General features: G+C 40.1%; 1 protein-coding gene across 4 annotated transcripts; it reads right to left on the bottom strand.

Moving 5' to 3' along the window:
- Positions 1-1,257: 1,257 nt before the first annotated feature.
- Positions 1,258-17,565, bottom strand: trim46a (tripartite motif containing 46a). Of its 4 annotated transcripts, none has more exons than XM_058396758.1 (12): positions 17,152-17,565; positions 13,450-13,705; positions 13,131-13,281; positions 11,309-11,507; positions 9,506-9,652; positions 8,672-8,767; positions 7,472-7,725; positions 6,962-7,083; positions 5,944-6,282; positions 5,085-5,746; positions 4,885-4,952; positions 1,258-3,216 (listed from the first exon to the last, which is right to left on the bottom strand). In XM_058396758.1, the coding sequence occupies exons 1-12, from the start codon at positions 17,209-17,211 to the stop codon at positions 2,814-2,816; spliced, it is 2,757 nt and encodes a 918-aa protein (XP_058252741.1). In that variant the 5' UTR covers positions 17,212-17,565; the 3' UTR covers positions 1,258-2,813. The 4 variants fall into 4 exon arrangements, with proteins under 4 accessions (XP_058252741.1, XP_058252825.1, XP_058252999.1 ...); XM_058396842.1 differs by having other exon boundaries at positions 5,085-5,314; XM_058397016.1 differs by lacking the exons at positions 1,258-3,216; positions 4,885-4,952 and having other exon boundaries at positions 5,409-5,598.
- Positions 17,566-23,305: the final 5,740 nt, after the last annotated feature.

Raw genomic sequence — 23,305 nt, 5'->3', positions numbered from 1 at the left:
AAGCAAAACTTATTTACATTTTCCATATGTTTAAGTTTAAGCATAGATAGAAAAATAGCAGGAGAGCACGTGTCACGTGTCATGTGGTGTTATAAGGAAGTCAGATGCTAGGTTGTTGCAAGCATCTTGAAAAACCTGTCCCCTTGTAGTCTTCAGCTTGTACCTACTTCCTTTTCATCTGTTTCAACAGACAGCGTCAATGACATTTACATTTGATCTATTACTGAATATCTTAATTTCTTACTATACAAATGCTTCTGTAGCATTATTAGAACACATGGGACTTTTCTTCACACACCGATACTTCAGCCAGATTTTGCATATTGGTATTTCCTCCAGGTTCTCCAGTTTCCTCCCCCAGTCCAAAGACATGGTTGTAGGCCGATAGGCTGATCAAAATAATTGTCCATAGTGTGTGAATAAGTGAGTGTGTGTGTGTTTGTGCCCTGAGATTGATCAGCACCCTGATGTGCCAAATTCCCTGGAATAGACTCCCGGCTCCCTGCGACCCTGTGTAGGATAAACAGTACAGAAGATGGATAATTGCAGATGAATGCAGAGCTGTTTCTAATAAAGTGTTCGTTGAGTGTATTTTTAATACTGTTCCAGGCATTAATAGGATCAATGATGATTAATATATTGCATATATTGCAAATATCTGCAGTTTATTTACAATTGTCATACGGTTTTCCCACCAATTCTTACTTCTTTTTTTTCCTTCGATTGTACAGGTAATGTTTTTTCTATTCTTATTATTTATTTTTTATTTGCAACTATTTTTGTTCTACTTTTTATGACACAGGCAGTGGAAATTTCAGTACAATGTTGTGTATATTACAAATTTAAAAAAAAAAGTTTAATTTCCAAAAATAATTATAATAATAATTTCTTATTATATTAATTATAATTAATAATTTCTCTTTTCCACTGTCACATTAATGCAAAGAAAGAAAGAAAGAAAGAGGGGGGAAGTAAATAAATAAATAAAAATAAATAAATAAATAAATAAATAAATAAATAAATAAATAAATAGATAGATAGATAGATAGATAGATAGATAAATAGATAAATAGATAAATAGGTAAATAAATAAATGGTGTCTTAGATATTTGCAGTATGTTAGAAAAAAAAAATGGTGTGAAATTACCCTGAAGTTAATTCTTTTCCTCTTTTTCTGTATCTACATGTCATGTCCTGTGTTTCATTCCTCTTCTAAAGCAGCAGTTTGCATCGATTACAAGAACAACACCTCATACATTTGATTCATTTATAGTTCCATTTAATGTTGTTTAATGTCTGCAAACCTGCTATAGCAGCTAAAAACAGTCATTCCATCACCAGAGTCTCTTCTCATGTGAAGTTAATAAAAAAAAATAAAAAGAAATGCAGCTTGTAATGTCACAGAGAAACTACAAAGCGCTCCATCCTGAAGATTTTCCTGTATCAGGGGCAAAAATAAGTTACAGCTGTACCTCTGTTACAAAGTGACACTGGAGACTCCTTCCAAAAATGCAAACTCACATCAAATATCAACAACGACACGCTTTTTGAAACAAATGCCATACACGTCCCTCTGAGTGAGCTGCTACTATAGAAACACTGTTACTATAGAAATGTATTAGAATATAATGGAAATGTTGCAACTTGAACAGAGCCGCTGTAAAACAAAAAAATTGATCAGATCAGAATGCTGTAGTATAACAACAAAAAACCCCATCTGTTTTTCCAGTAGTTTAAAGGCCTGAGCATTACACACCAGCATTATGTTTAATTATTCATTTTAGGCTATTTTCATCAGCAGAATCATGGATCTGATACGGATCATTTTGGATATTTATACATAGACACGGTTTTCTGCTGTTTTAAAAAATACGTCTGCATTTTAAGTCTTTTTTTTTAACATGCTTTGCTTAAATCAGTGTCAATAATAATCATACATATTCAGTTGTTAATTGTATTCTACTATGTATACTGTATATTTATCTGAGACATGACATTGTGACACACTGTTATAACTGTAATATTGTAACTGTATATTGTGATATGTTACATTGTTCAAATCGTACGTTTTCGTGTCATCACGTCTGCTGGCAGATCACAGTACAGAGCTTTGTTGTGAAATGGAACACTTAGGCCACGTATGCTTAAAAATACAGTCATCTGAGGGACGTGATTTTTAGAAATTGCCATAATGACTAACACCATAGCATCATAGCATTTTGACATTAATGTTACAGCTAAAACGCACACATTCTACAAACATGGATGGAAGTTTGATTCATCTGGTTTGGACTGCTGTGACTGGACGCTGGCAAACTGAGTCAGCGTTTTTGACTGTTACGCAGTGATCTTACTGTGTTAACACATTAAACAGAGGCACGGGACTCTCATAACTATGACACCAAAACTTGATCTAAACAAATGAGACCCAAATGTGGCAACTATAGAGTACAATCCTATAAAAAGCAAACACAACCCGGTATTACTCGATGCCTGTACAAATTATTAACATGGTGCTTCACAGGCTAAACGTGTAAAAAATAGCTTATAAATCATCATTCCCTTCAATAGAAATGCATCATTCGTCCTTTATGCCTATAGCTGAGTTATACTGTTCATGCACCAAACTGGACATACTTTATTTTCAGCATAAAGGGTTGCATCATAAAATCATGATCATCTGCATGCTGCAGTTTCTAAGCATAATGCAGGAGTAAATCTTAATATAAAGCCCTGCCTGTGAAACCAAAATAAACTGAAAAAAGGGTGACATTTAAAGGTGCTTGACAGTTAAGAGTTTCCTGTAGAACTGTTTATGGCTTCATTTTTTCAGTCAGATTTGTAGCATGGGACTGAATGGTGACCCTCCTGGGCGGGGCTTGCTCCATGCTGCGATTAGCTATCATCTCCTGCAGCTGTAGCGCCCCACCACCAATGAAGCAAAAAGCCGGGCAAACAGGGGCGGAGCAATCGACAATCCCGTCCCACAGCACTCTCAGAGAGTGAGCATCGTAGAAAGTAACATGTCCTTTATCAAAGTCCAGGCACACGCCGAGGCGTGGGGGTAGGGGGGCTGTGAGGGGGCCAGACATGCCATTAGATGCCCCAGATTTGGGCATTAGGATCTTCCCCATGCCCATGGTGAGGAAGCAGAATGGAGGCGGACAGTCCTGAGCATCCTCTGCTCCACTGTCATGCCCACTGTCAGGATCATATCTGATAAAAGGGAAATGAGGGCAGAATAAGAGTTAATCCTTGAGGCATGTACAGTATGTGTGGCAGAAACTGTTATCTTTTCAATTATAAATATAGGCTGGGACTGGAGTAATATATTACCAATAGGAAAAAAATTCAGAAAAGCTATTCTCAATCTTCACTTTCATAATATTTCATAATATATTCATAATTTGCTCTTTGGTAACTTAATGGTGGAAATAACTTGCTGGTTAACAGAACACACAACAGACATCTTTTCTGTTCTGTGGGCATCACTAAGAGGAGCATTTTCGGACACTTAAGGGCTTTTCATGCTGTGGCTTATTTCCGGGTTATCTTTGTTCTAATCTAAACTCCACTTTTAACCCCGGGTAGAGGAATGTTTCACACAGAATTTAGAAGCTGGGTTATAAAGCACTTCTCTAAATCAGAGTTAGCATAGCTTTTGTAGCGGCAAACGTGTACAGTGTGAAACAATGTGGTGTTAGAATGTTACAGCTAGATGTTTAACAACAGAAATTGAACAGCGCCTCTGTGCCTCATATCACGTGTTATGTACAGTCACACAAACACTGTGCATTGAACAGTTGTATTTAAGGGGAAAATAAAATCATGTCAAATAGTAATAGCTATTGTGCAAATTTGTGAATCGAGGAACTACTCAACAAACTTGAGAAGATTACAAAACTGTGAAAGATAAAAAAAAAGCCTGTTCAAGTGCAGAATGACAGAGCTTGCTTTAAAATTTTAGACCCAGTTCATAAAGATCGGCCAAAGAGGTTTTCTCACTGATGTAAAAGTGCGGGCCAAGTTGTTATTTAAAGCGTTCGCACACTGTATTGTTTTTGATGCTGCAAATAAGAAGGTTAAGCCAGGGTTTAGGAATGTACAGTGTGAAATGCCATATTATGAATAGCCAGGATTAATTGTTAACCCCGGGTAATATGAGCAGTGTGAAACAAGATAACCCAGGATTCTGTTACCCCTGAGCTTTCAATGACTTGTTAGACAGTCTGAATCACATTAGTTGGCCACGACTGTTACTTTTCTTTTTTGTTTTATAGCATTAAAACACAACAGAGCACACTGATTTGAGAAGATAATCTACGGGCTGGTGTGAGGACATATTTCTGTTCATTTTTATTCAGTTATATGTAAACGCTTACTGTTGTGGAACATCCACAAGGCAAATAAATTACATGACAGCAGCTGTAAACCAGCCTCTCATTTTTCTTCAAAAACCCATAAGCTTCAAAATTACTTTTTAACTAAAGCGCTTTAAAAATAGAAATCTTGAAAACATTACATAGCTAAATCCTGGCTACAGAACAGCTGCTTTTTTACGAAACACAAACACACACAAATCACTTTCAATGCAAACTGTTACAGGACTGAAACTAATTCATTTGATTTTCTCTGTTATCCATGCCACTATCCTGGATATCAGTTCTGTGCCATCTCAAATATAACCTAAGCCACACTGTTATAGAAAATCAATCACTACCCTTCTGAGTAAATTGAGAATTCAGCAGCACTGTGGTAGAAAGATAAAATAATTCAGTCAGACTTGTGGAGGAAGTATATTTTTTAAGTAAAGGTTTTCACTTCAATTACATATTCTGCATCTTTAAATGTAAAAATGTATCTTTAAATAGTGAACAGCTTTACCGGGGACTTGCCATGTCCTGTGGTAAGTGAAACCATTCTTGAAGCTTTGTTTCTAGACCAACACCAACCTACACACACACACACACACACACACACACAAATAAGCACATAAGCACATGACAGCGTTCAATGCATCACTAAAATTCTTTCAAAGATTTTGAATAATAACGTCTGTACTCTTCAACCTGGTGGCTGTTCACCTTGACTAAGTAGGAACCAGGCTCCACTGAACATGCCCAGTAGTGACGACCCTGTGTGATTGACACGTCCGCCACCAGGAGGTCAGTGGTCAGATGAAAGGAAGTGAGGGCACGGTCGGCGGCCTGGAGCAAAGTCAAACCAGGCACGCTACGGGCATACGTCTGCCCCTTACCCAGTGCCACTCGCTCAGCATGGAGCCCCCAGCGAGAGTCCAGACAAAATGACAGCACTGAGAGACAGAAAGAAAGAGAGAGAGAGAGCGAGAGAGAGAGAGAGAGAGAGAGATAGATAGAGAGAGAGCCAGGGGAGTAGTAGGGAACGGAGTGGTCGGGATCGTATACAAACAGAGAAAAGGGACGGCAAACACAAAGAGGACAGAAATAAAATGGAGGAAGGGCAAGTAGAAAGGTAAAGGAAGTACAAGAGGAAACAAGGAGGAGGATAAAGAGGAAAGTAGGAAAATTGTACATATCTAGGATTTGGAGACAGTCAAGCAGCTGATATATTCCAGATCTAACAGGAATACAAGTCAGAGCAAGAGAAGAGGAAAAGCAGATAGAAACAAAGAGAAGATAAATCAAACATAAGGATAAATGGAAAATGGCAAATGTGAGAGGGTGTATAGAGAGAGAGAGAGAGGAATGGAGGAATTGAACAAAATCTGGATGGATGGAAGACAGTGAAGAAGCAGGACGGCAAACAAAGCTTTCAAAGGAAGGATGAAAGAGTGAAGGTATGGAAAATAAGTGCAGAAATGAATAAAAAAAACTAAATTTAGGATGACAAATATCCCCATGAGTGTACATATACTGTATGCAAAAAAACGAATTTTTAAAACTTGCCACTAGTGCATGTTACCTTGTGCAGGTGGTGTGTGTAGATACACTTCCTCACTGTACTCCCCAAAACCCGCCTTGTTGCAGCCCCTCACTCTCAGCACATACACGCTGTCCATCTCCAGTCTGTCAATCACAGCACTAGTCCCACCCACCTCGTCCATGCGCTGCCATGGACTGTTGGGACCTCCAGAGCCTTCTGATCTGACCCCGCCCCACAAAGGTCCATCTCTGCCGTCTTTTCTCTGAAACTCCACGGAGTAGTGCCAGGCAGGAGCCGAGTCCTGCGGGAGGCGCCAGCACAGATACAGCTGATCATAGGCCAGTGTCTTTTGGGTGTCTATTACAGGAGCCAGTGGAGCTAGAGCAGAACACACAAAATGATTTTTTAGTATGCTATCAAATAGCTGAACACCAAAGCAGCACATTAGATTGTTGTTCTAAATCCATACCCTGATTCAGCACAAGTAATTAAAATGAATCAGAACACCACGATGAATCATCTCAATGAAGCAAAATACTGAATCATCACATTTAATAAATGACAACAAGCACATGACAATGAATCAGCACACTGAATCAGAATTCTGAATCACCGTACTCTATTATTACACTGAAGGTCCCCCCTTTTGCTGCCAAAACAGCCCTGACCCATCGAGGCATGGATGCCCATTTTTCCTGCTTCTAATACATCAACTTTCAGGACAAAATGTTCACTTGCTGCCTAATATATCCCACCCACTAACAGGTGCCATGAAGAGGAGATAATCAGTGTTAGTCACTTCACCTGTCACTGCTCATAATGACTGATCGGTGCATCTTGAATAGTAACAAAAATCCAGTGTCTTTATTAAAAGAATATTTATTGCAAAAGAGCTTACCAGGTTTACTTTTAAGACCTCCGGCTAACACACATTGCTTGGTAGAACTTACTTCTGATATCCTAATCCTGTATCTTATATAACTGATGAAGATACATGTAAATAGGCACCACAGCTCTGTTGTGAGAACACATTTCGTTCGGTGGATTCGATAACAACCTTGTATGAAATTCATGCTGCTGAGTAGCTTGAGCTCTCGGGAGATGTCCACATGGAAACGACGGAACGAGGGATCAGCAGAGAGTGAGAAACGCTGCAGGTGCTCGATGGCTGTAACCAACCTGTGCACAGCACAGAGAAGACACACAAGAACGGAAATCAAAAAAGTCAAGTCACAACATTAATCTATCCAGCTGGTGGAACAACTGGAAATTGGTGACTAATAAACAAAAAGATAAGGGAGTGCAATACACTGCAAGACCACAAAAATGTTATTGCTTGTTGACATAAGGGTCAGAAAAAAACCAGCAAGAAGAACAAACAAACAAATACCAATTAACACATGTACAGTCATCATCCTCATTAAACACACAAAGCTGAAAATACAAAGCAGATGCAGTGACAGCTTTAGTTTGTGTGGTAACCATAGTGAAAAATTTCCACATCATTCTATTCCTAGAGTCTACGTGTATAGAGTACAGACTCTCATGCACACATCCACTCTCGCACCGGTTATGGGTGACTCTGGCGGCCTGCACGAAGCACGGCTGATCGTTTTCTTTCAGCAGTTCCTGTGTGTACATGACCAGTCCTGCATTGTCCAGCAGACTCTGCTTCTCTGAAAGCTGCGTGTTTAGAGCTTCCGATCTTTGAGCACGAGTCTCCTCCAGGGTTTTGAGCAGAGCACTCTGCCGTTCAGCCATCTCTTCACGCATGTTGTTCACACACTGATTCAGCTGCTCTTTAGCAACAGCACTGTTCACCTAGACACACATGTACACAAATACATAATGTGTTGGACATAAAGAGTATCGAACGATAGCATGTGCAACAGGTTCAGTGATCCAAACACATGGAGGTTGTTGTCACAGATCATCTAACTATAGGCTATCTCTTAAATTTCAAAGCAATACAAGTTCAAGAATCATTTATACAAGCTGAATATACACTATATTACGGCTATAAAAATCTTTATAATTAATATTAGCTAAACACCGCTCCAATCATGATCATTTCCGTCCACGTTTCCTTGAAGATGATGGTTCACCAAAATCCTGACAGGTTTTAATAATGTGTTGGACAGTTAACACAATTTTAGTAGTTTAAACAATGACTTTAGTTCTTTTCACGGAACACGGAAGTCCACTACAATTTATTTGATCTTGATCTTAGGTATAAATAAGATGGCTTTCTCTTTATTGTGGTTTTATTGATTGAAATACTGTGGCCTTCCTTTCAGCTCACTGTAGTCTGGCCATTCTCTTCTGACCTCTCTCAACAAGGTTTTCCTTGCCTTCCACCTGCAGAACTGATGCTCACAGGATGTTTGTTGTTTTCCACACCATTCTGTGTAATTTCTAAAGATGGTTAAAACTGTAAAACTGTGAAAAAAAAAGATTTAAATACTCAAACCAGCCTGTATGGTACCAAAAACCATTAAAAGTCTAGTCAAAGTCACAGAGATCACATTTTTCCACATTTTGAAGTCTGACGTGAGCATTAACTTAACCTTCATCGGTCTGGCTGGCCAATTGGATAAATGAATGAACTGCATGATAACTGCCCGGGAGTCTAAATGTAACTTTTAAAAAAGATTTAAAAAAGAGTTAATACCAGAACATTCTGGAAGATATTTACAAGAAGATAGTTTTGGGTTAACTGACCTGTGTTCAGATAATAAAATACATAAAGCTGTACATAAAGCTTTACCTCTGTCTGAGCGATGGCACTCTCCACTTGAGTGATTTGGGCCTGCACTCTCTCTTGATGGCCCAGAATGTAGTTCATCTGCTTAGTAATTTTATCCTGTTAAACCACAACACTGAGTCACTCATAGCACGACAAGCACATTTATCAAGGGTGTATGTATAAGCATATGTCCTTCTGAGATATAAGCAGTCTATCTAGGATTTCACAATTTTGCGATTGTGAAAATAAACACAAAATTGAGTACACTCTTGCCATTTGTTTTTCCAAATTATAGCAGATTTTCTACAGATTTGGTCCAAGATGTGCCATGTGACCTCATCACATGTGCATTCAGCCAAATCCCTCTTCAATTCACATGCACTGAACATGGGTACAGCTATCACAGAAAGTAATTACATATGTAGGTGTCTTCACTGGTAGGAATTTAAAAAGAATTCTTGTGCTTGCAATTTCACCAATTTAAGAAGGTTTTCACAAAAAAAGTACAAAAAACTCGAAGTTAAGAAATAAAGCTGCAGCAAAATCAAGCATATTGGCTGCAACAATCTTAAAACAAACAAAATAAAAAAAACTTTGCTGGACTGGAAAATGCACATCTTAGTGACTTGATAAAAGATACATTTAAAGCAGCCAGGGATTCAATATAACTTGATTCATAACTGCTTGAATTTGATATGACTTATGCAGTACAATGCAGTAAATCAATGTCAGTTCTGCACAAGTTTATAACTGGACTCCTTTTGACAAGGGGGTGTTCCTATTAATGCATCCATATGACAGGTATTGCTTTATACTGTAAAACACACTGAAGTATTTGGGTTTTTAAGGAAGTACCTTAAGAGTCTGGTAGGCGTGTGCTATGGGCATGACCTTGTGCCCGTTGTGAACACGACGCAGCTTACAGAGCGCGCACAATAGACGCTGACATGAGCGGCAGTAAAACTGCATCCGCTCCTGCTCATGCTCAACACACACCAGCACCTGAAAGACAGAGATATACAGGAGAAATATTTCAACTACATGCCATCAGTTCTTAAATACTAATACTAATACTACTAATAATAATAAGTAATGTCTTGATTTTATAGTAATGTAGATTGATACTATATTCTAAAATATTCATTACAGCTCAGTACAAAAAAAAAACAACACTTATGCAAATAGCCACAAAGCTTTTTCCCATGTTATAGCTCAAGAGTCAAGTGATGGGGACTATAATTACATCTTTTATCAATATTTATAATAAATTATTAATATTTCTCAGTCTCTTTTATTTTTTTCCCCAGTCTGAGTATAATTTCTGGTTACTGGTAATCTATTCATTTTTGTATTTTTTTTTTTGTAATTTTTATTGTCTTTAGCCAAGTATATGAAGTGCCATGTTAGATAAAGTATCTGTCATGCTCTTACACTTTTAGCAAAGTGTACATAGAATATAATGGTGCGTCCCAAATCGCATACTTATGCACTATTCTGTGCCAATGTGTATTATAAATAGTGTGAGTTGTGTGTTCAGGCTGAAAATTCCTGGAAGGCCTGGATTCAACCTAACAAGTGAAGTGTGACTTATGGCACATGGCAACCGTTCACTGATTATTTTAAAAACACTACAATAATTTCATTTTAAATTGATTTTGACATAGGTCTCTTTCATTCAATTTATGTTTATTTATTTATTAATTATTTTTAGCATTGTTTCTTACTATAAGCATGAAAATGTTAAATAGGAATTAAAGAAGGCATATGACCTGTGTAGCTTATGTTACATATTCTATTCTACTCTAATGTGAACTCAAGAAGCATGAAACTAAACAGAAAAGACAAGGCAAATATGTAGAATATGAGCAAGACTATGGTACACACAGCAACACACAAAATCAACAACAACTACTTCTTTACTATAAGTCGCTAGTGTGCACATAAACTAATGGTGCGTCCAAGTCATGTAGGAAAGATCGTATTTACGGGTTGAAAGCACTTGAATGTGACTGAAGTCATAATAACAAGTGGGAAAGATTTGGATTTTCTTTGATTTTCTCAGAGTTTCTGAGCTGGAGGTGCGTCAGTAAAAAAACACTGTAGAATCAGTGGATGCAGTGTCTGTTGTTGACAGTAAATTTGTTCAAACTGAATGTTTACCCGTCTCAGAAGCTGATGTAGCACGTTATTGGAATACAAACAAATTGCTTAACATTCAAGCTTTTACAATAAAACAAGCTAACTGCCTGCACAAAATATGATAACTTTCTACAATTATGATATAATATGCAACAATAAAAGTTTACAGTGATTTCGTAAAGTGATTAAAAACATAAAAACGCAAAAGACACCTGGCATACATTTTTATTCTTCATGCTCTAGAAGTTCTTTTTTATTTTTTGTACTTAATTAAGAACACTTAAGTACTTTTGTATTTAATTATGTACACTTCCATATTGTGCTGACATCATAATTACGACTTCCCATCTCATAAATACGGACTTCCCAGGAGGACCTAAATGCAAAATAAAATAATGGTGCTAATCAGGTTGAAAATGAAGCACAGGTGCAAGTGATTAGGGCATGTGATGTGATGAGGCTGATGGGAAATGTAGTTTAGTGCCCTTTGGGATCTACCATGACAATGTCCAGGCTTACCTTGGGTCTGAAACTGTGTGTGGGCAGAACGTGCTCATGTTGAGCACGAGGCGTACCCCAGGGGTGGTACAACTTAAAACACTCGTTACAGAAATTGGCCCGGCAGTCAGCACAGCCTTTAGTGGCCTCCAGTGCTTGGGGGGGCTTGCAGAACTGACACATCACTGCCATACTGCCTAGACTCACTGTTTGTCTGTACCTATAAACACACACACAAAAAGAAACTTCAGATATCATAAAGATATCATTTGCATTTAGCAACACCCACAAAACTCCATAAAAGAATGATACATACATGAAATTTCAGTATCACACTTATACGATTTGAAGCAGATCAATCAAGCTTTCCATTAGTGTCTTCTCATATGTAATTTCAGCTTCTAATACTTTTTCTGAATAAACAGGATTTTCATAAATACCAAATTCCTTATATAAATGCTCCTATAGATGATTTATAACGCTTCATGCCCATTGATGATTTATACCGCCTCTTTATTCTTTTTACTTTTACAAGTGAAACAGTTCAAATAATGGTTAAATACAAGCATCTGTGTGTAGAACAGACACGTCATTGGCAAAGGAACAACCGCAGCAGATCTTCAAACACTGCAGTGTATCTCAGCGTATCAAAGCTGCACAAAACACCACATCAGCACACTACTAAGGGTTTTTAGCAAGGGCACACTACTTCTGTTTTTAATTCTGTTTTCTTTCCTTCTTTCTTTCCCTTTGCTTAACTTTAATTAAATGTGTCTCTGATCTTCCTTCTGTAGCAGCTTTTCTGGCCCATATAAAGACAGGCACATTTGTCAATGTAAGGAATGAAGAGTTACGTGGACTTTCTCATCTGCAGTAGCCAGAAAACAGCGAGCGAAGCATCCTCGTCTGTCTGAGAGCATTTTTCTCATTCTGCATCGATCCTTTTTTTTTTTTTTTTTTAACTCTCAGCCTTTCTCCTATGTTACTAAAACCGGTTTTGTAGCAATCTGTTCTTTAAGAATGCCGTGCTGGTAACATAAAGAAACAGAACCCTGTCGAGAAATAGTTGTTTACCTGCTAAGACCTTTACGTAGATGTGCTTCTGGGAAATGTTGAGTACAGTGTAAATAACACCTGCTGAGATATCCAACACATTCCGGAAATAATCCTGTATTTTGTGCATGTATTTGAGAGAGCAGGTGTGTGCATGCATGTGTGTTTTTTTTTGAGTGTGTTTGTATTTTTGTAAGTCTGTGTGTGAATGTGTTTTTGTGAGTGTGTGTGTGACTATTTATGTGAGCGCATGTGTGTGTGCTTCTTTCTGAACACCAAAAATATTTTATTTCCTGAATGCATTGCTCAGCACCACAGGGCACAATTACGGGGCATTATTTCATTACTTTGACAACTAACACAACACATTAAAAAGAGTGCTAAAATATCCTACATCCTGCACGTAGCCCTGAGTTTCGTGCCATTGATTTAGTATCCTGTACTCATATTCATTTCAATTAAATGTTGGTGCAGAATATAAATAATATAATACAAATGAACAAGATGGATCAAATGCCATTTTAAAAGCTGCCTTACAACAAGGATGGAAACTGTATTGTTAAATTGAACCCCTTCAGCCCTGATTAATGTGACAGTTTGGTAAAATACTGGCTACTTATTGGCAACATACTGACACTGTAATAGACACAGATTAGAAATTCATCTCAAAGCTACTTGTTCATTTGTTATTATTATATCAGTCTTATATTAGTTTTATAAGACTGAGTGTATTAAATCTGACAGTGAAGAAAAACAGGTGTGTGTACGCATGCGTGTGTGTGTCTTTGACCTTTCAATGATCCGCTCCAGTGTGAGATTGCGTAGGCAGTCAGCAAGGCCTCGCTCTCCCAACTCCACATCCCGCCGACAGGTGGGACAAGGAAACAGCATGTTCAGCAGAATTGTGTCTTTCCGTCTCCGGCCTGGATATGTGCCACATACTGAGAAAGAAAGATGTGAATAATGCTAATCCAGAATAAATACTCATTTTCAGATTATTAACAATTTGCCAAAGGACAGAAGAGTAAAGAAAATCTCTCTCTCTCTCTCTCACTTTCTGTCATTTATAGTCAGACTGTAATTACACACATATACAAACACACACGCACCTGTTTTGAGCACACGCTCGAGACGGTCAGTTTTGGGTGGTGGTCGGCGAGCATGTCGTGGTGAGCGAGTGCTGGGGCTTGATGTGGGTGTGTTGGGCTCTGGTGGGAGTTCAGGGGGAGGGTAACCTCTCTGCACCAACACCTCCGCAGCACACAACACACACACACTGTGTAGGCACGGCAACACAATCGGCTGCTTCACCATCTCCTCACACACAGGACAGCGGAGCTCCCTCTCCATACTCTTCATATTGGACTGAGAGCGAGACAGACATACAAAGAGACAGACACAGGGAGAGAGAGAGTTCTATATGTTATTAATTTAAGTCTATCACGAGTATAACTTACATCAAATTGATCAGTAAACAAAATGTCCTTGTACATGTACATATCAAACCCCAAACCTTTACCATCGCTACATAGATAGGGAAAAAAACAAGGATGTACAATATTCTCTCATAAACAGCTTTCAGTGATGCTTGAAAAGAGAAATTTCTTTTGGAGCATCACTGAAAGCTGTTTATAAGAGTACTAGTATTATCTGAGTCTGAATCAGAGAGACATAGGCCTTCAATACAATTCAAGAACCTTGAAGCATAAACCTTAATTTCTCCAATTTAATGTAGAAAAATATATCTTGTGTCCATCTATTGTAAGTAGGGGAAGTGTTACACCCCCATTTAAGGAAGAATATTCCTCCTGGATAATAGAGGAGTAAAAGCTTGTTTTTAGGATTTATTTCAAATTTCAAGCTTTTTAGTTTTACTTTCTTATGTTTCAGACTAACAGGGCATGAGGAAACATATAAAACAGCCATTTTGCGTCGTGTTTGTTCTCTTTCCCATTCTCATCTCATTAAGCAGTTGAAGACGCGGAATCAAAAATGTTAAAAATACAACACTTTAATCCATATGTCTAAATGTGTTATCTGAGTGTGGGAGTGATGGCTCTTCTAGTGTTTGGCTTTACTATTCCTGCCATATTTGTATCGTTCGAACGGCCACATGGCCTATTGTTTGTTTCAGCATGTAGCAGTGTTGACGCAGCAGACAGAGTGCAGACACAATGGGAAGTACTACAGAAATACTACAGGTGGCACTCTGAGTAACTGGAGACACAGCAGTGAAGTGCTGTAGATCACTGGGATTTGCTACTAGAGAAACAGGAACAGAACAGTACTCCTAGTACACTAGGAGATTGAAAGACAGGATTTTATTCTAAAATGTAAAAAGGGAGCCAGAATCAGTCCAAACCATTCGCTCCATTCTGGATCTCAGATATCTTATTAAATCGACTGTCAATGTGCTGTTTGTTCTAGAGAAAATGTGAGCTGTGAACAAACGGTTCCACTTTCTAATTTCATATCAGGATGCTATGAGGTAGCTCTGACACCCAGGGCGCTGGCAAAGCTGGTATGTGAGGAACCAGACAAAGCTTAGACGGTTCAGCAGAATGAAGCTGAATGCCTTCTTAAAGGAAGACAAATGCTATGTATGGAGGCAATCATGAAATTGTGTCACAGATATGGGCCATAATTCAGATGTGACATGTAACATCTATAGAATTTCATCTACAGGATAATTAAATATGATGATCAGGTTAGTGAACACAGACAATCTATGCACTGTCCACTGAGGTTCAAAGACAGATCAGAGAAGGGTCTTGGAGTCAAGAATGCATTGTACATATACAGGGACATTTTTTTTAACTGTTTCACAAGCACTGAAAGTTTGAGTATGGCCCATAGGATCAACCATAGAATCCTAGTGGGTTCAGAAAAGGATCCTCTTATTAAAATGTTATCACTGTAGTGTGAGAGACTGGTATAAACCCCTATCCTTTCTTTCTTTTCTTTAGGACCACTTTTTCAGTGGTCATCACTACAAACAGATGAGTCATGTCTGTACTGGTGACTGGAGTTAAAAATGTCACACTGTGGCTAAACAGCATTTCTACCAAAGTTACTGGTGCTACAGCATATTAATAAGCAAGCAATCAGTTAGCTGTTATAGCTTAGAATCAGCCCAGGTCGGACCTGTGCCCAGAGAGGACATGCAAATGCTATGTGGAAGTAATAGCTGCTTTACAGGGGTCAATAGTGTCTTATATATGTCTTATTTCATGAATGATCTTGGCATTATATTGTTTTCTTTTGTTTAAGAAGTCACAGAGATCTAATACTCAGGTCACACAGCAGAAAAGGAAGTGACTGCTACTGCCACCTCCTGGGCAGCTCATAGAGATGTGTTACTTTCACTGGAGCTCATTGTCTTTCTTCACCAGATTTCAAACTGACTGCTGCTCCATTATACCACTGTGGTGAGTTTGAGTGATTCTCATCCTCAATGGAGAACAATATCAGAACTGAAGTCTTCCAGTATTTCTGCAGAAAGTGATGGACTGTCAGCGGACAGCGTGGAGCTACTTTGCAAGAAAACGCATATGAAGCAAGATTCCACTAGTTCCAAATTCATAATACAGGTGATATACGGTTATATATGTTGGGTCTTCTCTTCCCTAGGAGGAAAAATATTTGTGCACATAAGTCTTATCAGTGCTTTCTCCCAGATAGCAAAATAGGTCTGACCCAGATCTGGCCCACAAAATGCACTTACACTCGGCCCACATACCACAAAGAATGACGGCCTTTTGGTGGCCCATGTCTGGTTTGCCAGAGGTGGGCCAGCACAGGGCCAGCACTGAGCCACACCACATAAACCAAACCATAACCGGTCCACATCTGGCATGCCATCATATAAACAGTTCCATCACTGCCAGACCTGGTCCGCATCTGGTTGACATACCACTTGCCATGCCAGAACTCAGCCAGCAGTGCCGGCTTAATTCCAGATCTGGCCCAGACCCGTCTGCTATGTGGGCTGGTGTTTCATAAGCATGTGGGATATTCTATGCTGTTTTATAAATGTGTCCAAATAACAAATTTCCCCAAATAAATGCATAGAATAGGACATATTTTGGATAAATCATCCCAGTTTTATTTTAATTTAAAGATCATGTTGACTTAGTTTAAAACGTGTAAAATTATGTAGTGCAACTCGACTAAGCTATCTTTCACGAGCAAAAATGATTGCTTTATTTAATATTCTGATTGTTTTTGTTTACACGGCCTGATCTGGGAACATTTTAGAAACACTCTGTGAAGGTTTATGATTTATTGGACTTTATTATTGTTATTCCTATTGATTTGTTTTTACTTTTAAAAACACACAGACTCTCCCATTAGACGGAAGTCTTGTCCTCCTCCTCCTCCTCCTCCCCGCTGCACGGTAGTACGGTCCATCACCATGGCAACATGTGCCACTCGCGCATCTCTCGCGCGGCTTTGTGTTTTAATCATATACCACTTTGCTTATTCTCCATTTAATTACTCTGTCTAAATGACCACAATATGTACGTGTAATGCCGTGGTCATACACAAAGCCATTCCCCCAATACACCATGTTACAGCATGACCGAATATATCGAGGAGCGTTTTAAATCGCATAAATAACACAGCGGCTGCGCGCGCGCCTCTGAGGAATTTTACTGATAAAAATAGCTATTCGTGACATTAGATCACATGAGGCTCCTCAGTCGCTATTAACGTTAATAATAGCATGCTGAATGACAGATAAATAAGCACATCTGCATCGGAAACCCAAAACAAATAAAAGGCGGAATAAAAACAGAGCATATACTTACGCTGATGCGCACGAGCGCGTCCATTATAGAGGTAAAAGTCTGCAGTTCCGCGTCTGCCATGATTGAAAATGAGCCAAGGTGCAGAAAATTTATTCCATCTGAGGGTTTAATGCTACACACGATCAGTCGAGCATCAGGAGTGAAGCACAGACACGGTGCTGGCCTTAACCTGGAGCTGCCATGACACACATAAAACACAGCCTGTTACATATAATAATAAACTAATTCACCAATCGCGCTGTCCCATTTCACTCTTTCCATTTTTATGATGGATTTCAATTTAGATGGCCTTAATGATCCCTCTGTAAAATGAGAGAGAGAGAGAGAAAGAGAGAGAAATGACAGAGGGAGAGATCTAAAAACATCTAAAACAGACGTCTGCGATGATGAAACGAGTTCACTCACTGTAGAGCATGCGTACTGGGGCACAGGCTATAGGCTACTGGGGTCTCTTGTTTTTTTGTTTTTTTTCTGTGTGAGCCGAAATAGAGATGAATTTAAAAATACAATTAGGATTTTTTAGGACTGTCTTCAGAAACAGATCATCTAAATAAAATTTCAAGAAATTTCAAGATATATGCAGCCTCGATTTTCTCATCACGGGTTAGGAATTATCCAGGCAAATATCCAGTGAGGTAAAAAATAAATAAATAAATAAATAAATAAACAAACAAACGTGTGTAGTTGACAGTCCTGACCACCAGAGGGCAGGATGCGATTTGCGACAACACTAAGCAGAGTCTCATGTGCCATCACATCACAGGGTAAATGAGCAGTGCCTCAGGAGCAGGACATAATAATAATAATAATAATAATAATAATAATAATAATAATAATAAACGTTATTTTTAAAAAAATCAGTAACATAAATAATTAATTATACACTATATTGCCAAAAGTTTTGGGACACCCCTCCAAATCATTGAATTCAGGTGTTGTTTTTCAGGGGTTAGGCTTGGCCCCTTAGTTCCAGTAAAAGGAACTCTTAATGCTTCAGCATACCAAGACATTTTGGACAATTTCATGGTCTCAAATTTGTGGGAACAGTTTGAGGATGACCCCTTCCTGTTCCAACATGACTGCACACCAGTCCACAAAGCAAGGTCCATAAAGACATGGATGAGAGAGTTTGGTGTGGAGGAGCTTGACTGGTCTGCACAGAGTCCTGACCTCAACCCGATAGAACACCTTTGGAATGAATTAGAGTGGAGACTGTGAGCCAGGCCTTCTCGTCCAGGATTCAAGATTTTTATTTGTCATATACATGGTTGTACAAGTAAAACAGTAGTGAAATGCAATTGCAACAACTCCAAGCTGTGCAGAATAAAAATTTAAAAAGATCTAAAAAGATAAATAGATAAACACTCTAATAAGAAAAAAAAAGTACAACATATGTGCAATACGACTGGTGTGGAGAATATAGGTTATGCTGTGCAAGTATGCAGACTTTAAAATTAAATGTACAAATGTGCAAACAACAGCATTGTTGTCACAGTATAGTAAAGTGACTGTGTGCTAATTTTTTATCAGTTATTACTGAGGTTGTTTTGTTTAATGCTCATGTAGCCTGATAAAAAAAAAAAAGCTGCCGTTCAGTTCATGCCCTGAGTGATCGGAGTCTCTTACCAGATGGCAACCACTTAGTTGCCATCTGAGTGTCTTTAATAATGCGCTCACCCCTGGACCTGCACCGCCTGATGTAAATATCCTGTAGATCAGGCAATTCAGTCCTTCACAATGGAGTTGGAGCTGTGTCGAGCATAGCAGTCATGGAGGAGTACACGGCATCAGTGACCGGCTACATCGGCAAGTGCATCGATGACATGACCATCTCCAAGACCATCACCACATGCTCCAACTAGAAGCCGTGGATGACTGCAAAAGTGTGTGCTCTCCTGAAGTTGAGAGACTCCGCCTTCAGAGCAGGGGACAAGCGGCCTGAAAACCGGCAAGGGCCTAACTGTCCCGAGTCATCAGAGAGGCGAAGCGTGCACATGTCCAGAGAATCCACAGCCACTTCCAGGACAGCGGTAACTCCCGACGCATGTGGCAGGGCATTCAGGCGATCACAGGACTACAGGACATCACAGTGACGCCTCCCTGCCGGATGCGCTGAACGACTTCTACGCTCGGTTCGAGGCACAAAACAACCTAACAGCAAGGAAGACCATCCCTCCTCCCAACGACCAGGTGCTCTGTCTCACCACAGCTGACATGAAGAGAACTCTATGCAGAGTTAACCCACGGAAGTCTGCTGGACCAGACAACATTCCTGGCAGAGTACTCAGGGAGTGTGCAGAGCAGCTAGCAGATGTCTTCACTGACATCTTCAACATCTCGCTGAGCAGTTCCAGCATCCCAACATGCCTCAAGACAACGATCATGCCTGCTGGGCCTGAACACCTCCCTCTGCAACTGGATCCTAGATTTCCTGACTGGGAGACCTCCGTCAGTCCGGATCGGGAACAGCATCTCCAGCACCACCACCCTGAGCACTGGAGTTCCTCAGGGCTGTATCACTGCCTGGTTTGGGAACTGCACCTTCTCAGATCACAAGATGCTTCAGCGGATAGTGAGGACAGCTGAAAAGATCGGAGTCTCTCTCACCTCTATAATGGACACTCACAACCAGACAGCGTAAGAGTTTCTTCCCTCAAGCCATCAGGCTCCTCAACTCCCAGGACTGAACTGTACAAAACTCTCTCACACACACAGTCTCTCACCTGTTTGAACAAACTTCGTTTTATTGTTCATTACTTATTGCACTACCTCGACCCTGTTAATATTTCATCCGCTGCTGAGTGCATCGCTCACTCATCCAAATAATCAGAATCAGGTGTTCCAATCACTTCCATGGCCACAGGTGTATAAAATCAAGCACCTAGGCATGCAGACTGTTTTTACAAACATTTGTGAAAGAATGGGTCGCTCTCAGGAGCTCAGTGAATTCCAGCGTGGAACTGTGATAGGATGCCACCTGTGCAACAAATCCAGTCGTGAAATTTCCTTGCTCCTAAATATTCCACAGTCAACTGTCAGCTGTATTATAAGAACGTGGAAGTGTTTGGGAAGGACAGCAACTCAGCCACGAAGTGGTAGGCCACATAAACTGACAGAGCGGGGTCAGCGGATGCTGAGGCGCATAGTGCAAAGAGGTCGCCAACTTTCTGCAGAGTCGATCGCTACAGACCTCCAAACTTCATGTGGCCTTCAGATTAGCTCAAGAACAGTGCGCAGAGAGCTTCATGGAATGGGTTTCCATGGCCGAGCAGCTGCATCCAAGCCATACATCACCAAGTGCAATGCAAAGCGTCGGATGCAGTGGTGTAAAGCACGCCGCCACTGGACTCCAGAGCAGTGGAGACGCGTTCTCTGGAGTGACGAATCGTGCTTCTCCATCTGGCAATCTGATGGACGAGTCTGGGTTTGGCGGTTGCCAGGAGAACGGTACTTGTCTGACTGCATTGTGCCAAGTGTAAAGTTTGGTGGAGGGGGGATTATAGTGTGGGGTTGTTTTTCAGGAGCTGGGCTTGGCCCCTTAGTTCCAGTGAAAGGAACTCTGAATGCTTCAGCATACCAAGACATTTTGGACAATTCCATGCTCCCAACTTTGTAAAGACATGGATGACAGAGTCTGGTGTGGATGAACTTGACTGGCCTGCACAGAGTCCTGACCTCAACCCGATAGAACACCTTTGGGATGAATTAGAGCGGAGACTGAGAGCCAGGCCTTCTCGTCCAACATCAGTGTGTGACCTCACAAATGCGCTTCTGGAAGAATGGTCAAAAATTCCCATAAACACACTCCTAAACCTTGTGGACAGCCTTCTCAGAAGAGTTGAAGCTGTTATAGCTGCAAAGGGTGGACCGACGTCATATTGAACCCTATGGATTAGGAATGGGATGTCACTTAAGTTCATATGTGAGTCAAGGCAGGTGAGCGAATACTTTTGGCAATATAGTGTATATATATACATACATATATATATACACACACACACACACACATAGACATACACCAATCATATACACTACTTACAAAAAGTTAAGGATATTTGGCTTTTGGGTGAAATTTATGGAAAATGTAAAAAAAAAAAAAAAGTTCACGCTGCAGTGATATATCATGAAAGTAGGGCATTTAAGTAGAAGCATGCAATGATGATTTCCTCATCTCAAACAATTTATTGAAACAAAGGCCAACAACAGTGGTGGGTATACCACAACAAAAAATGTCAATGTCTCAATAATTTGTCATGTGCCCTTGATCATCATTTACAGCTTGACAACGACATCTCATGCTGTTCATGAGTTGTCTTCTTGAAGGGCGCCCCTCAGGTCATTGAGGTTCTGGGGTGCAGGGTTACGAGCTTCTACACGGTGACTCAGCTGATCCCACAGGTTTTCTATGGGATTCAGGTCTGGAGAAAGTGCAGGCCACTCCATTTGAGGTACCCCAGCCTCCAGCAGCTGTTCCCTAATGATGCGACCTTGATGAGCTGGAGCATTGTCGACCATGAAGATGAAATTAGGCCTGTGTTGTTCATGCAGAGGCACAATGACTGGATTAATGATGTTATTCAGGTAGTGGCTTGTCACTGTACCATTCACAAGATGTAGGGCAGGTCTGTACTGAGTAAACACACCTGCCCAGACTGTAACACCACCACAACAGTGGCTGATGCATAGTGCTCTTCTTGACATTTCCAACATCATTGGCGGCCATCATTTCTGCTCAACGTGAATCGACTTTCATCAGAGAACAGTACTGAGGCCCACTGGTCTCTCGTCCAGCATAAATGCTCCCTAGCCCGATGCCTGTGCCTGGTGGTGTGGTCAGGTACCCTTGCAGGTCATCTAGCACGCAGACTACGCTGATGTAAACTGTTTTGAATGGTCTGATGTGACACTTGGGTGCCTCTCACCTCCCTTAATTGTGCCTGGAGTTGAGTGGCATTCATCATCCGGTTCCGCAGGGCACTGTTCACAATAAAGCGGTCATCAACGTGGGATGTGACCAAAGGACGTCCACTTCTATGCCTTTCTGTGACTCTTCCAGTCTCTCTGTATCTCTATCGCAACCTGCTGATGACACTCTGTTGATCAATTGTTAGGTGTCGTCTTGGTTTCATGATTGCAAAATGTGAACAGCATGATGAAGAGGACTGTTTAAATACCAATCCTAACTGAACCAGAAAATTTATTGGTCGATTCATGGATCAAACACCAGTTGTGAATTTTGCCGTTAAGCACCTTGTTAGAGAACAGCAAGTTATGCAGAAAGTACTGAAACACTGAACAGTTGGACATGTGCATTCAAAAGTGTAGAACAGGTCAAATTAAGTTCACCTGTAAAGGTTATAGTGCATCTTAGGTTCATCCTGAAATTTCACCCGAAAGCTGAATATCCTTAACTTTTTGTGAGTAGTGCATATTAATAGTTACCTGGTTTTTCTACAGTTTCTCAAATGTTGTACATTATTTAATTTTATTACATTTTACATTTCATTGCACATGTTCTGTTGAAGACAAAATGTTTGAGTAAAAGAACTGTCTTTGGGGTGAGGGTTCTTCAGCATTCAGGTGGTAGCAGCAGCAGCAGCAGCCTGAACACAGGACACAGAGGTTAGTGGAGGATATCGGAATGTGGCTGATACTCTCAAAACAAATGATACTCACGCGTTAGTTTCTTGGTAAGTGAATCCAGAAATGGTAGAAGGCACGCTGGGGCTGACAACAGGAGTGCGAGTGCTGAGGGAATCCAAGAAGGCGGACAGGAGAGAGACATATTCTGATGACTAGGGCAACAGAGAGGCAAGCAGAAAACAGAGTTGGGCAGGTAGGGAGGCAGAGAAGCAGATAGAATCCAGGGCCCGTATTCACAAAGCTTCTTAGAATTCTCTCAGAGAGGTCCTATCTTAGCCTAAAAAGTCCTAGCTGGGAGTCCTAGACGTGATTTAGGAAACTTCTCATTGCAACTCTGAGTAAGGAAAGTACAAAAACCTTTATCTTAGTGAGGAGGTGTGGTTGACCCCGTCGTTAGGGATGAGACAGCAATTGACTGTGATTGGTTGATAAAAATCTGTAAAGGTCTTAAAATGCACTCTTTGTTAAAATAGAATATATGATAATAGAATGGACAGTGAAATAATGTTTT

Source organism: Hemibagrus wyckioides, linkage group LG01 (assembly GCF_019097595.1).
Source record: "Hemibagrus wyckioides isolate EC202008001 linkage group LG01, SWU_Hwy_1.0, whole genome shotgun sequence".
In the NCBI taxonomy this organism is placed as follows: domain Eukaryota; kingdom Metazoa; phylum Chordata; class Actinopteri; order Siluriformes; family Bagridae; genus Hemibagrus; species Hemibagrus wyckioides.
The sequence above is the reverse complement of the archived record's forward strand: the minus strand, read 5'-3'. Positions and strand labels throughout refer to the sequence as shown.